Raw genomic sequence first — 12,702 nt, forward strand, 5'->3', positions numbered from 1 at the left:
CTGATTAATTGGCAGAAGTTATGGTTCCTCTGTTCTCAGCTAAGGCATTTATGAAAACATACAGAAATGTATTTTCTACTTTGCACTTATGCTTTTTCTTCATTTAGGACATAAAGAAGTAATGGGTTCTTATTTTACTTTTATTCAGGAGAGGGACTGTTATATGCTCCAGTATGAGCTCTCATATGGAACTGTAATAATCTGTTTACTTACATTTGTCCCTCCAGGCTGAAAGTAAAGAAGTAAGCATATCTAAGCCATCTTTATTACCTCTAGCTATTAATCCAATAACTGGAACATAGAAGATGTTCAATAAATGTTGACTGAAAAAATTAAAGTATAAGCCACACATATAACAGTAGATTTACTTTTTTTCCTAATGTTTCTTTGTATTATCCTCAGATTTAATCTTTGGATTTTAGTAACACAAATAACACACATTCTATGTAAGTAAATGAACCTACAAAAATTAAAGCAGCTAAAATTAGTAAAGGTAGGAAATTAAACAGATTTAATTGCTTGAATTATATGTAAAAGATGCATGTATAATTTTATTTATCAATAAAATTCATTTATTGGTGCATTTAAAACATTCCTTGACAACATCTACTATGTTTTAATTCCCATGCCCAGAAATTGGGAATGAGAAATCAGATAAACTTCACGCCCTTGAGGAGGTTAGTGCCTGGTTAAGGAACAAAGGGAGTGAATGCTCTGATAGTGCTGTGTACTCAGGCCAAGGGACTTCTGTGGAGCGTGGAGAGGCAGCTTTGTACATCTGGAGGGAGGAGTTACATGAAAGACTACCAAGAAGGGAGTTGCTTGAACTGAGGTTTGAAAAAACAGTAAAAGTTAATATAAAACAAAGAAAGAGGAATTCTAGGCAGTGAACAGGGTAAGGCACCCATAACTCTACCAATAGAGAGAAGGTTACATGCAGGAAAATGGCAGAAAATGAGAATAAACACGCACAAAAATAAGGATTCTGGATTATAGAGGGTCAGTGGGATAAGAAGGATTTATCAGGCATCTTCATAGAATAAATCACTTTAGATTCTGTCATAAAGGGGTTTGGAATCTGCTTAAGACTGATTTCAGTAATAGCTGAAATATTGAACAAAAAACTAAAACTTTAGTTCAGCATACACATAAAGTAACCAAAAATAGCAAAGACATTTTTTTATTCACGTTTTCTAAACCTTATGATTGAGTTTTAGGTAGAATCACATCTCTAACACAAAGAGTAAACAGTATATTAGGCATGGCTTTGAATTATAAATAATTTATAATTTTCAAGAACTTTTTTATGCTAAAAAAGAATGTTTCTGACTCTCTGTAGAGACTAGGTCATCAAATATATTAACCATGTCTCTGTTACTGAAGAATCTACCTTACCTTATACTTATATTCAGTCACCAATGTCATTATGAATGTCAATATTGGCGGAGATGAAAGAACAGTATTCACAGAGTTATCAGTCACTAGAACACAACTGGTGGTAACCAGAAAGCCCCAGAATAAGGGGTCTAGCTGTTCTCCAGCTCTCTTGTACACTTGGAGGGCAGAGATCACCAGTAGTCCCACTGAATGATATATATCCCTAAAAGAAGTAGGATATTTTAAAATAGTATATATCAAAATTTCAACTTTGTTCTGGAATTTCCCTTACTCTATTTTTTATTTCAGAACATTATGGGCACATACATGTTTGTTTACATTGTTTGCTTTTATAGGTGCCCTTCACCCAGAAAGTATGTGATGTACCCATGAGGTGTGAATTTACCCATCTCCTCCTCTCCCCTCTCACCTACTTGAATTCCACTGAGCTTTGCTTCTGTATGTGTATATAGATGTTGATCAACTAGTTCCAATTTAGTATTAAGTACATGTGGTACTTGCTTTGCCATTCTGCCATGTTTTAGAATTTCTTATTTTTTCATCATAAAGATATCAGTATCCACTTAAAAGAAAAATATTCAGTGTCTGTTTTATTGATATAATAAAGATGTTTTTTCAGTTAGTAAGTAATGAACTATAAGTTATTATCAAGAAAATATAAAACAAACAATCTGAATTCAGTTAAGAATAATAATATACAGACATATCTATAGCAACTTGGACTTAAATCTCTTCTAAATACTGCAAAATTCAAGTCACTTTATACAAAGGAGACTATGGAAATAAGTATGAGGAAAAATGGGAAACAAAGCTAAATGCCTCTACTTCTAGGTTACTTAATAATCATTTTATAATTTCGTCTCCAAACGCTGTCTCCTGCGAGCCTGAGGAAACACAGTCTAACTCATTTGGTTGTAACAGAACAGCATTATTTATTTATAACCTTTAGTATTTTTCCTCTGTAAGAAGGGGAAAAATCCATCATCATTGAAAAGGTGCTTCTCTTTTTTCCCCTATAAAAGAGAATATGTAATAAAATTATAAGGGGTAAATAAGTTAATATTTGAAATAACAGAAAAATTCTGGAAATATAATCAAAATATGTAATGAAACTGCAGCCTTTTAAAGATGAAATTTCTCAGCCTCTCTGATGTTTGGGGCAAGAATAATCAATTATCTTCATAAGAAAGATAGTTATCAAAACATTTTGAAGTAACTGTTAATCTTCGGAATACTATTGACACATGAAACAATTATAATTACTTAATGGATATTAATTATGGTATTTTTCCTTTGTGCTGATTATTTTTTCTCTTTTCTCTTTCATATTTTATTATATTTAGCAACATGCTGCTACTTCTGCAAACAATGAACAAGCATGACATTTGAATATTATACTCCTAAGTAAATGAATTTTCCAGTCTCCTGTGACCATCCATACATACTCCATCTTCAAAAAGTACATCAATATTACATCACTAAGGAGACAGTGACCTTCTTTTCTCCAATATGCACGACATTTTTGGACAATGCAATTGTGGCACTGGCACTTATTTCCATGAAGAAAAATTTTGTGGTTCTATGGCATTCATCATTTGACAAATGCAAGTGTTTTCCTTATCAATCAGCTCTTACTGAACTTACTAGCAGTAACTGTGGAATCCTTAAGGGCCCATTAAATTTCTGAAGAAGAAAGCTAAGATGAAGGACATGCCACTCCAAATTCATGTGCTACTTGGCCTAGCTATCACTACACTAGTACAAGCTGTAGATAAAAAAGTGGATTGTCCACAATTATGTACATGTGAAATCAGACCTTGGTTTACCCCCAGATCCATTTACATGGAAGCATCTACAGTGGATTGTAATGACTTAGGTCTTTTAAATTTTCCAGCCAGATTGCCTGCTGACACACAAATTCTGCTCCTACAGACTAACAATATTGAAAAAATTGAATACTCCATAGACTTTCCAGTAAACCTTACTGGCCTGGATTTATCTCAAAACAATTTATCTTCAGTCACCAATATTAATGTAAAAAAGATGCCCCAGCTCCTTTCTATGTACCTAGAGGAAAACAAACTCACTGAGTTGCCTGAAAAATGTCTGTCTGAACTGAGCAACTTACAAGAACTCTATATTAATCACAACTTGCTTTCGACAATTTCACCTGGAGCCTTCATTGGCCTACACAATCTTCTTCGACTTCATCTCAATTCAAATAGATTGCAGATGATCAACAGTAAGTGGTTTGATGCTCTTCCAAATCTAGAGATTCTGATGATTGGGGAAAATCCAATCATCCAAATCAAAGACATGAACTTTAAGCCTCTTATCAATCTTCGAAGCCTGGTTATAGCTGGTATAAACCTCACAGAAATACCAGATAATGCCTTGGTTGGACTTGAAAACTTAGAAAGTATCTCCTTTTATGACAATAGGCTTATTAAAGTGCCCCATGTTGCTCTTCAAAAAGCTATAAATCTCAAATTTTTGGATCTAAATAAAAATCCTATTAATAGGATACGAAGGGGTGACTTCAGCAATATGCTACATTTAAAAGAGTTGGGAATAAATAACATGCCTGAGCTTGTTTCCATAGACAGCCTTGCTGTGGATAACTTGCCAGATTTAAGAAAAATAGAAGCTACTAACAATCCTAGATTGTCTTACATTCACCCCAATGCATTTTTCCGACTCCCCAGGCTTGAGTCACTTATGCTGAACAGCAATGCCCTCAGTGCCCTGTACCATGGTACCATTGAGTCTCTACCAAACCTCAAGGAAATCAGCATACACAGTAACCCCATCAGGTGTGATTGTGTCATCCGTTGGATTAACATGAACAAAACCAACATTCGATTTATGGAGCCAGATTCACTGTTTTGTATGGACCCACCTGAATTTCAAGGCCAGAATGTTCGGCAAGTACATTTCAGGGACATGATGGAAATTTGCCTCCCTCTTATAGCTCCTGAGAGCTTTCCTTCTAATTTAAATATAGAAGCTGGGAGTTATATTTCCTTACACTGTAGAGCTACAGCAGAACCTCAGCCCGAAATATATTGGATAACACCTTCTGGTCAAAAACTCTTGCCTAATTCTCTGACAGAAAAGTTCTATGTCCATTCTGAAGGCACGCTAGATATAAGTGGCATAACCCAAAAAGAAGGGGGTCTATACACTTGTATAGCAACTAATCTAGTTGGTGCTGACTTGAAGTCTGTTATGATTAAAGTAGATGGCTCTTTTCCCCAGGATAACAATGGATCTTTGAATATTAAAATAAGAGATATTCAAGCCAACTCAGTTCTGGTATCTTGGAAAGCGAGTTCTAAAATTCTCAAATCCAGTGTTAAATGGTCAGCATTTGTCAAGTCTGAAAGCTCTCGTGCTGCCCAAAGTGCTCGAATACCATCTGATGTCAAGGTCTATAATCTTACTCATCTGAACCCATCAACTGAGTATAAAATTTGTATTGATATTCCCACCATCTATCAGACAAACAGAAAACAATGTATAAATGTCACCACAAAAGGTTTGGATCCTGATCAAAAAAAGTATGAGAAGAGTAACACCACAGCACTTATGGCCTGTGTTGGAGGCCTCCTGGGGATCATCGGTGTGGTATGTCTCATCAGATGCCTCTCTCAAGAAATGAACTGTGATGGTGGACAGAGCTATATGAGGAATTACTTACAGAAACCAAGCTTTGCATTCAGTGAGCTTTATCCTCCTTTGATAAACCTCTGGGAAGCAGGCAAAGAAAAAGGTACATCATTGGAAGTGAAAGCAACTGTTATAGGTGTACCAACAAATACGTCCTAAAACAACCAACTGAACCTACTTCAAAGAAAAACTCAAGACTACGATTGTGCTAAAAGAAAAAAAAAAGGCAGAGAAACATTACTTTCTAAAAAGAAGTTTAAGCTTCACCAATGCTGCTCCCAAAAAATGGAAATATGTACAAGGTCAGCATTTTAATTAACTGACTTTGAGGGGCACTGTGGCAACCAAATAAAATGACTCCATTTTCTAGACCTTTCATTGAACTTTTACGTCTGGACTACAGTTAACGTGGACAAAAACATTTCTGTATTTTTTTTAAGTCTATAAGAGTAGTTGAACTGAGCAATACCTCCTCCTGTGTTGTATTACACATATTAGCCACGAGTTTTTGCAGTGACCAGATAAACTTGAATTGACACGTGGTGTAACAAAATGGTCAAATTCTGTAGAGTAGACACAGTGAGTATGTGGACCTCTTTTATAAGGAAAAATACATTTTGGATTAAAATCAATTGCTTTTGTCTTGTTTTTGTTTCTAAATAAAGAATAATTTCTGGGAAATATCATCTGACCAGGTATCATTTAAATTACAAAGTTTTTAAAAAGTGTTTTTCTATAATGGAATTTTGAATGCTAAGATACTTGTATTAGGTTATGGAACTACATATTTATAATGTGCAAAAATGAGTTTTTAAAAGCATTTTATCAACAGTAAAAGGTAATAATAATAATAATACTATATTTAACCCTTAAATTATTGATGGAAACAAATCCTGTAGAAAATCATGTATTCACCTAATGATTTTCTTTTCTCAACAAGAAACTTTTAGGTTGGATTTCATTATTAGGTACAGGTAACACAAATCCAGTATCTTAGCAACTAAAGTCTTATTTCAATAATTAGTAGTGGCTCAGTTTAGGGTGTTTGCCTTACAGGAAAACATCACCATATTCCATCCAGTAGGATTTATGATCTAGGTGTAACGTTCAAATCTCTATACTTTAAAAACCTAATGAAGATCAGTAAAATAATAAGAAAATTATGATTCTCTATGCTGCAAACATGGCAAGGAAATATGTCTCATTCTAAGACTAAAATTTTAAAAATTCATTATAAAATACACAGCATTGGTAGGAGATTTTTATCAGGTTTCTAAAATACTCCCTTCTGTTTAGTTCACCTCAACATAAAAATTACATAATTCAGATAATTGCACAGTTCAACAAACCATAAGACAAAAAGTTTTAAAGGGAGACATTCTGAAACTAATTTAAGTAAAAGAAAAAAATGAAGTGTAATCCTCTATGACTACATAAGGCAACACAGAGTAAAAGATTATCAATTACTGAATGGACGTGACAAGAAAATTGCTAGTTATTTTAAAGTCTTAAATGGGAAATACAAGGATTTCAATTGGGAAAAAATAAGATTTTTGAGGATTTTGGTCATTTTTACAAATAAATTCCACAGTCCTACAAAGATAAATGTATTTTTGTAAAAAAAAAAAAAAATCATTCTGAAGAAGAAAAAAACAGCTAAGGTAATAAGCCATAGTTTTTTCCAGACAAATGACCTAAACCTACAAGGCTACAAGGCTTCCATGTTAATTGTCATGGTCCCTGTTGATAAGCAAGTGTTTAACTTTTCTTACAGTAGCTCATTGTATATGATCAACACACGACTGGCCCACACATATTTCCAGTGCTGTAGCCATACAAATTTATTTAATATGAGACATTTCTTTTGTGATATCATTGACAGTTTATAATTAAATTCTGGCCGTTTTTGACAATGTGTAATGTAATTGTTATGAACACTTTAAAATGAAAAGACAAACTGTGTTAATTTTAACACAATCAAAATATGGAACTTAGTAATTCAGTGTGCTTCCCAAACACAAATTTTACAACCTGATGAATCACTATCACACAGAGGCTGACATTAGAATTCATCAGCCAGACATGCTCATACATCATGAGACGTTTCAGCACCACGGACAGGGCTTTTTGGAACTCAGCTATTTGTCAAAAATATAGGAGCTGAAATAGGACCTATAAGGATGTAGGCATTGTGGAGGTCAGCAAGAACTTGAGCAAGTATCTTGCATGTTTCTATTAAACCTATCTGAATAGAGAACCATCATGAAAATATTGTAAAACTCAGAATCTATTTCAAATTACTATATCTTTAGAATTTTTTTATGAAATATCCTGTTCAGACACCTAGCAGTAAGTAATGAAATAAAGTATTTTTGCTACAGCTAAATAAATATAGATGCTCAAAGCAAATCATGATCCTATTTATTTGCTTAAATTTTAATTCAAATTGCTAGTGAGAGAAAAAAATACATTTGCTTCATTAATGAAAACAGTATTTTATACTCCCTATGTGACCTCCTAAAGCCCACATAAAATTAACTAAGCGCTGGTCACAGTACTCCAAATGTATAACTTACAATTTTGTGATAGTAGATGGATGCAAATGTTGCAATAAAAACTTGACCTATAACAAATAAAACGCTCATGTTCATACCTCAATGAATGTCAACTAATCTCACCTTGTATGGAGGAAAATAGCTTTCACAAAAATGATTTTAGAAAAATTACATATTTTATAATTTATAGTACAAAAGAAAAATATAAATTTTAGGAAAGTAAGCACACACAACTGAATACAAGATATATAAAAACAGTGTGGAGTAAAACTTCCAATCGTCAGTAAGGCAAGCAGCAACATGTTGTCAGTTATATGCTAACTATTCTGCCTAGAAAGAAATTAAATAGATTTATGGTACATATATCAGCCATTTGACACTTATTTCAGTGTTTAAGTTTTAATTATGATTAGACAAAAAGTTTTTACACAAAACTACATATGAATAAGCATAAGTTTAAGGAAATAATTCCTTAGTTTATTCATTTCTTTTTTATATTCAAGCAATTTACATTGCAAGGGTATTAGTCACAGGAAAAAGAAGTGAACAAATTACCCCCCACCTAGAGACATATTCTCCTGGATTACTCTCTGGTTTATTTTCTTTAACAATGTTTTCACAAATACATGGTAACTATGTTACTTAATAAAGTCCCAGCTTTCATCCATATTTTCCCATAATAATACTTAGCAAACCAAAAGCTTTTTTCCCTGGTCTAAAATGTTTTCCTTATCACAATGCATTGATACAGGAATTTGATTTTTTTTGCTATATCTAGAGAAACTACCCTTAGGCTAGTTAAATTGAAGGCATATCTATGCACCATAAATGATTTCTAGGCATAAAGACGTAAATAACTGTCATGTTTTCCTAAGTTTAAACTCAGAGAGACTGGTTAGCCAAGAAAATGAGAAGTGAAATTCAAAAAGGTAATCTAGTAGTGACAAAACATTTATATATTCTACCAGAAGAGGGACACTACTCCATCCACATTCTTATAAGATCTTCTAATATCTATCAAGAAAAACCTTAAAATTACATAGACTGGATTTTTAGATTAAAAATCAGAAGTTATATATCAGAAACCAATAAAGCAAATAATAAAAACAACTAAAAGTTTTAAAAAATGGTATAAAAAAGAAAACTTTCAATGAAATGTCCCCACAGCTAGCTATCACAATTAGAAGGAAATAATTCTAAGTTTATATTGTTACCATAAGAAATATCTCAGGTTTCAACCTAATGTTGACTTCCTATGAGACAGAAAATAAAGAAGACTAATTAGACTATTGTTAACTTTTCTTTGATCCTATCTTTTTTTTTTTTTCAAATTTCTCAAGAGAAGTTATAACAAATAAGTAAATGTTTTTGTTTACTGATACATTTACTATATCAAGGATCCCAAATTGCCATTTTGGGATAAATTTAACAGAAGAGACTGCAGGGATCTTTTCTTTCAGATGGTAATATTTTCACTGCTGGTTCTACAGCCCCTACTTCTATATCATTTGCCCTGACTAATGTAATGCTAACTAGGTCGTTACTGGGGAGAACTGCAGCATTGTACTGGAATGAAACTGCCATGCCTAGAATCAAAATGCTACTATCAGTATCAGGGAGTTCTGAAAAAAAAGAAAGGAATTTACTCTAGTTTCAACACGGCAGTGACTATCTCTACGTGTTTCATTTGAAAAGTGAGGACTTCATTGTTCATAGCACCATAGCCTAGATTTATCTTACTCCTATGAAACAAGGAGAAAATAAAGATATTATTTTTATACAGAACAAAGGACAAATTCAGAGTTAATACTTAATAGTCATAAACCATATATCTAATCCTAAGAAAAATTGTTAAGATAGAAATTATAAAGAAGAATATTCCAACAAATATAGAATATTTCTAAAATCTGGCCTAAAGATTTCCTTAATTATATATAAGTGTGCATGAATTGAGTAATAAGCATTCAGTGTTCCCAGGTGAGACAATACCTAGGAATGAATAAAATGTGATTCCTTTTCATTTTCCTGAAAATGGACAAGCCTAAAGAGATTTGAATACACCCATTCTAGATCACTTTACATATACCTTAGTTCATCCTTGCAACAAGCCATATAGTATATTCCAAGGGATTATATCTCACAGATGCATCAATAAGACTTTCTCTTAAAAGGAAACTGAGGTATTTGAACAAGATACCATACATGATTTCAAAATTATTGGTAAGTGTCCCAGAACAAAAAAAGCATAGCAAAAAAACATTGTGGTTGACTTTAGTAGGCTTTTTAGAAGAATGAACTACAATGACATTTGGAGACCTCACAGTACTTTGTGGGTTTATATTTATCTTTTCTAACTATAATATATCTTGAAGAAACTAACAGCATTATGCCACTATTGTAAGAAAAATTCAGCTTCTTGTTAAAACATACAGTTCCATGTCTGAAGTTATTGATTCAAAATCCAATTGCGATATCCCTTTATAATGTTTACCAGCCTCTGGAACAAATAATGGAGTAAGCTTGGGACATAAATTGACCTTCCTAATCCTCGCATTGAGACAATCAGAGTGTAATAAAATAACTTTCCTGTCATTTGTGGTACCTGACTCAAGACTGGTAAAGACAGAAATAGCTCTCAAACCATCAGAGGTGCCATTATTAAAGCAATATAGCTAAACACACCAAAACAGTTCCTCAAAAAAGTACTATATAAAAATTGAAATTCATTATCAGAACTAGGATTAAGGTGAGATAACTGCTAGAAAACATCCCTTTAATAACGGTTGCAGGGAAGAGTCCTCTATTCAGCAAAGAACAAGAAACATTGTCTCCAAAATAACTTTAAGATTCAAAGCTTCTCATCATTGTTTCCTACTCAGTTAATAAATAAATCAACATTCCAGTATATAATTTTCATATAAAATCATTTATGTTATCAGGGTTTTAAAAATATTTCCATATAAAATGCATGAATGTTTATAATTATATGATGATACTAACAAGCCAATTCAAACCCTGGAGTGTAAAAAATTCCTTCTAACTATGGATATGATAAAGAAAGGATATAAAAATAGCAGGAAAAAAACATTTCTTTCTACTAATGTCCTTCTCCATACAAATCAGTGGGAATTAATACACTACCATAAAAAGGGGGAATTACATCAAAAATAGCCCTGTCAAGCTAAGAGAAATACGGTTTATCTTCCAGTGAATTCTGTGTGCATCAGTCCTAAAATAACAATGCAATGCTTGAGAGAACATAAAATACATAGCAATCAACAAATATATTATCAGCCTATTATATTTGAATAAATATGCATACATATTGATTTGAGTAGCAAGATTAAAAACTAGGATAAAGGAAAAAGGAAGGCCGGGTGTGGTGGCTCACACCTGTAATCCTAGAACGCTGGGAGGCCAAGGTAGGTGGATGGCTTGAGTTGAAGACCAGCCTGAGTAAAAGCAAGAGCTTGCCTGTACTAAAAATAGAAAAACTGAGGTAAGAGGCTTGCTTGAGCCCAAGAGTTGGAGGTTGCTATGACATCACAGCACTCTACACAGGGCAACAGCTTGAGACTCTGTCTCAAAAAAATAAAATAAATAAAGGGAAAAGGAAGACATGAAAGAAAACATTTATTAAACTTTGAATGTATGCCAGACTATCAAATTGCTAGGGGGTTAGGAAATCTACTCCAGATTGATAAAAAGATAGTAAGTAGCATCTTACTATGTGCCAACATACTGACAGTACATCTCTCTCTCTAAATATACAACATATTCCTTTATATAGCATAGATTATATATTTGCTATATGATTACAATTCAATTTACTTGATCTTCATGAAATCCACTGTGGTTCAGTATTAACATCCACATTTTATCTATCAGTCTTAGACCAGTATTTTTTTCCCCAAAGATAGCAATAATGGTAACACAGAAACAGAAAAAACAAATGATACAAGACTAGGAGAAATATACTTTATGTACTTTATAAGCATGCTATGCTCACAAAAATAACTACTATGTGATTTTTAGGAAAAGAACTATCCATCAATAGTATACTAGAGTCATTAATAGTGCCTCTTATCTTCTAACTATTCCCTCATTAATATATTAATAATATTCTTGTCTCAGTTTAACATCAGGAATGCAATAAAGGTTCCAATTTGTCAAGTTTCAGTTACTACATGTTTGCCAAAGGCAAAGAGCACAAGGAACAAAGGAAAAGTTATGGCTATTCTTACAAATAAAAATTTTAAAATAAGTATATTCACTAACTACCTGAAAGGTACAAGACTAGATACTTTTAAGATATTTTTTCTATAATTACTTCCATGTACACATTTCATAGTCCCAATCTATAATGCTCTTCTCTTTCTCAATCCCATTTAAAGAAAAGTAGAAGATGGCCAATTACCTGTTTAACCTGATTTCTATCTCTTGGATTACATTTATCATGCATAATATCCCACCCTTAGAAGGTACATTCTGAATAAAGAGTAAGATTGAGAAAACAAAACCTTCCCTTTGAACTCCACCAACAATACCATTCTGTGAGTAGTGACACTACAATCACTGGAAACTCAGAACCCTACCTTAACAATAGCTTATCAAAAGTCAGAAGTCATTGTGCTCTGATAGAGTTTACCTTTGTTAGCTGACTTGTAATCTATTACAAACCTTGGTTTCTCAAGAATTGTAATTTATGAAATATATACTGTAGTTCCAGTAAATTATTTAATATAGAGTAGATGGTTTGGATTGTGCACTGATAAATGAGATAGCAAAAGACATTAATTAAAAACGTGACACCATCAAAATTATCAATTTGACTAAAACCACATAAAGGTGGCCATCTATACTTCCCAGTAGAAGACACAAAGTAGTTCTTGAAAAAAAAATACTTTCATAGATAAATGAAACTCTATGAAATTAAATTGACATGGAGAAATAACTTTATGTGTAAAGAAGTTCTTCAATATTCAATGAGTACTAAATTTTGCTTACAAATATTTAAAAGTTGCTATACTGGCCCATGCTTCATCCCAAGTGGTATGCCCTCACCTTTTTTTTTTTTTTT

General features: G+C 32.8%; 2 protein-coding genes across 3 annotated transcripts in view; one reads left to right on the forward strand and one right to left on the reverse strand.

The window, feature by feature from the left end:
• The window catches only part of LRRN3 (leucine rich repeat neuronal 3), a 34,157-nt gene extending 28,409 nt beyond the window's left edge, over window positions 1–5,748 (forward strand). Inside the window, exon 2 of the mRNA XM_003802242.3 lies at window positions 2,742–5,748. Coding sequence (XP_003802290.1) covers window positions 3,100–5,226 — 2,127 coding nt within the window. The 5' untranslated portion in view covers window positions 2,742–3,099 and the 3' untranslated portion in view covers window positions 5,227–5,748. The remainder of the gene's footprint in view (window positions 1–2,741) is intronic.
• The window catches only part of IMMP2L (inner mitochondrial membrane peptidase subunit 2), an 898,438-nt gene that overhangs the window by 455,539 nt on the left and 430,197 nt on the right, over window positions 1–12,702 (reverse strand). The window lies entirely within an intron of this gene.

The sequence above is a fragment of the Otolemur garnettii genome, unplaced genomic scaffold, assembly GCF_000181295.1.
Source record: "Otolemur garnettii isolate 467f Iridium unplaced genomic scaffold, OtoGar3 scaffold00242, whole genome shotgun sequence".
Classification (NCBI taxonomy): domain Eukaryota; kingdom Metazoa; phylum Chordata; class Mammalia; order Primates; family Galagidae; genus Otolemur; species Otolemur garnettii.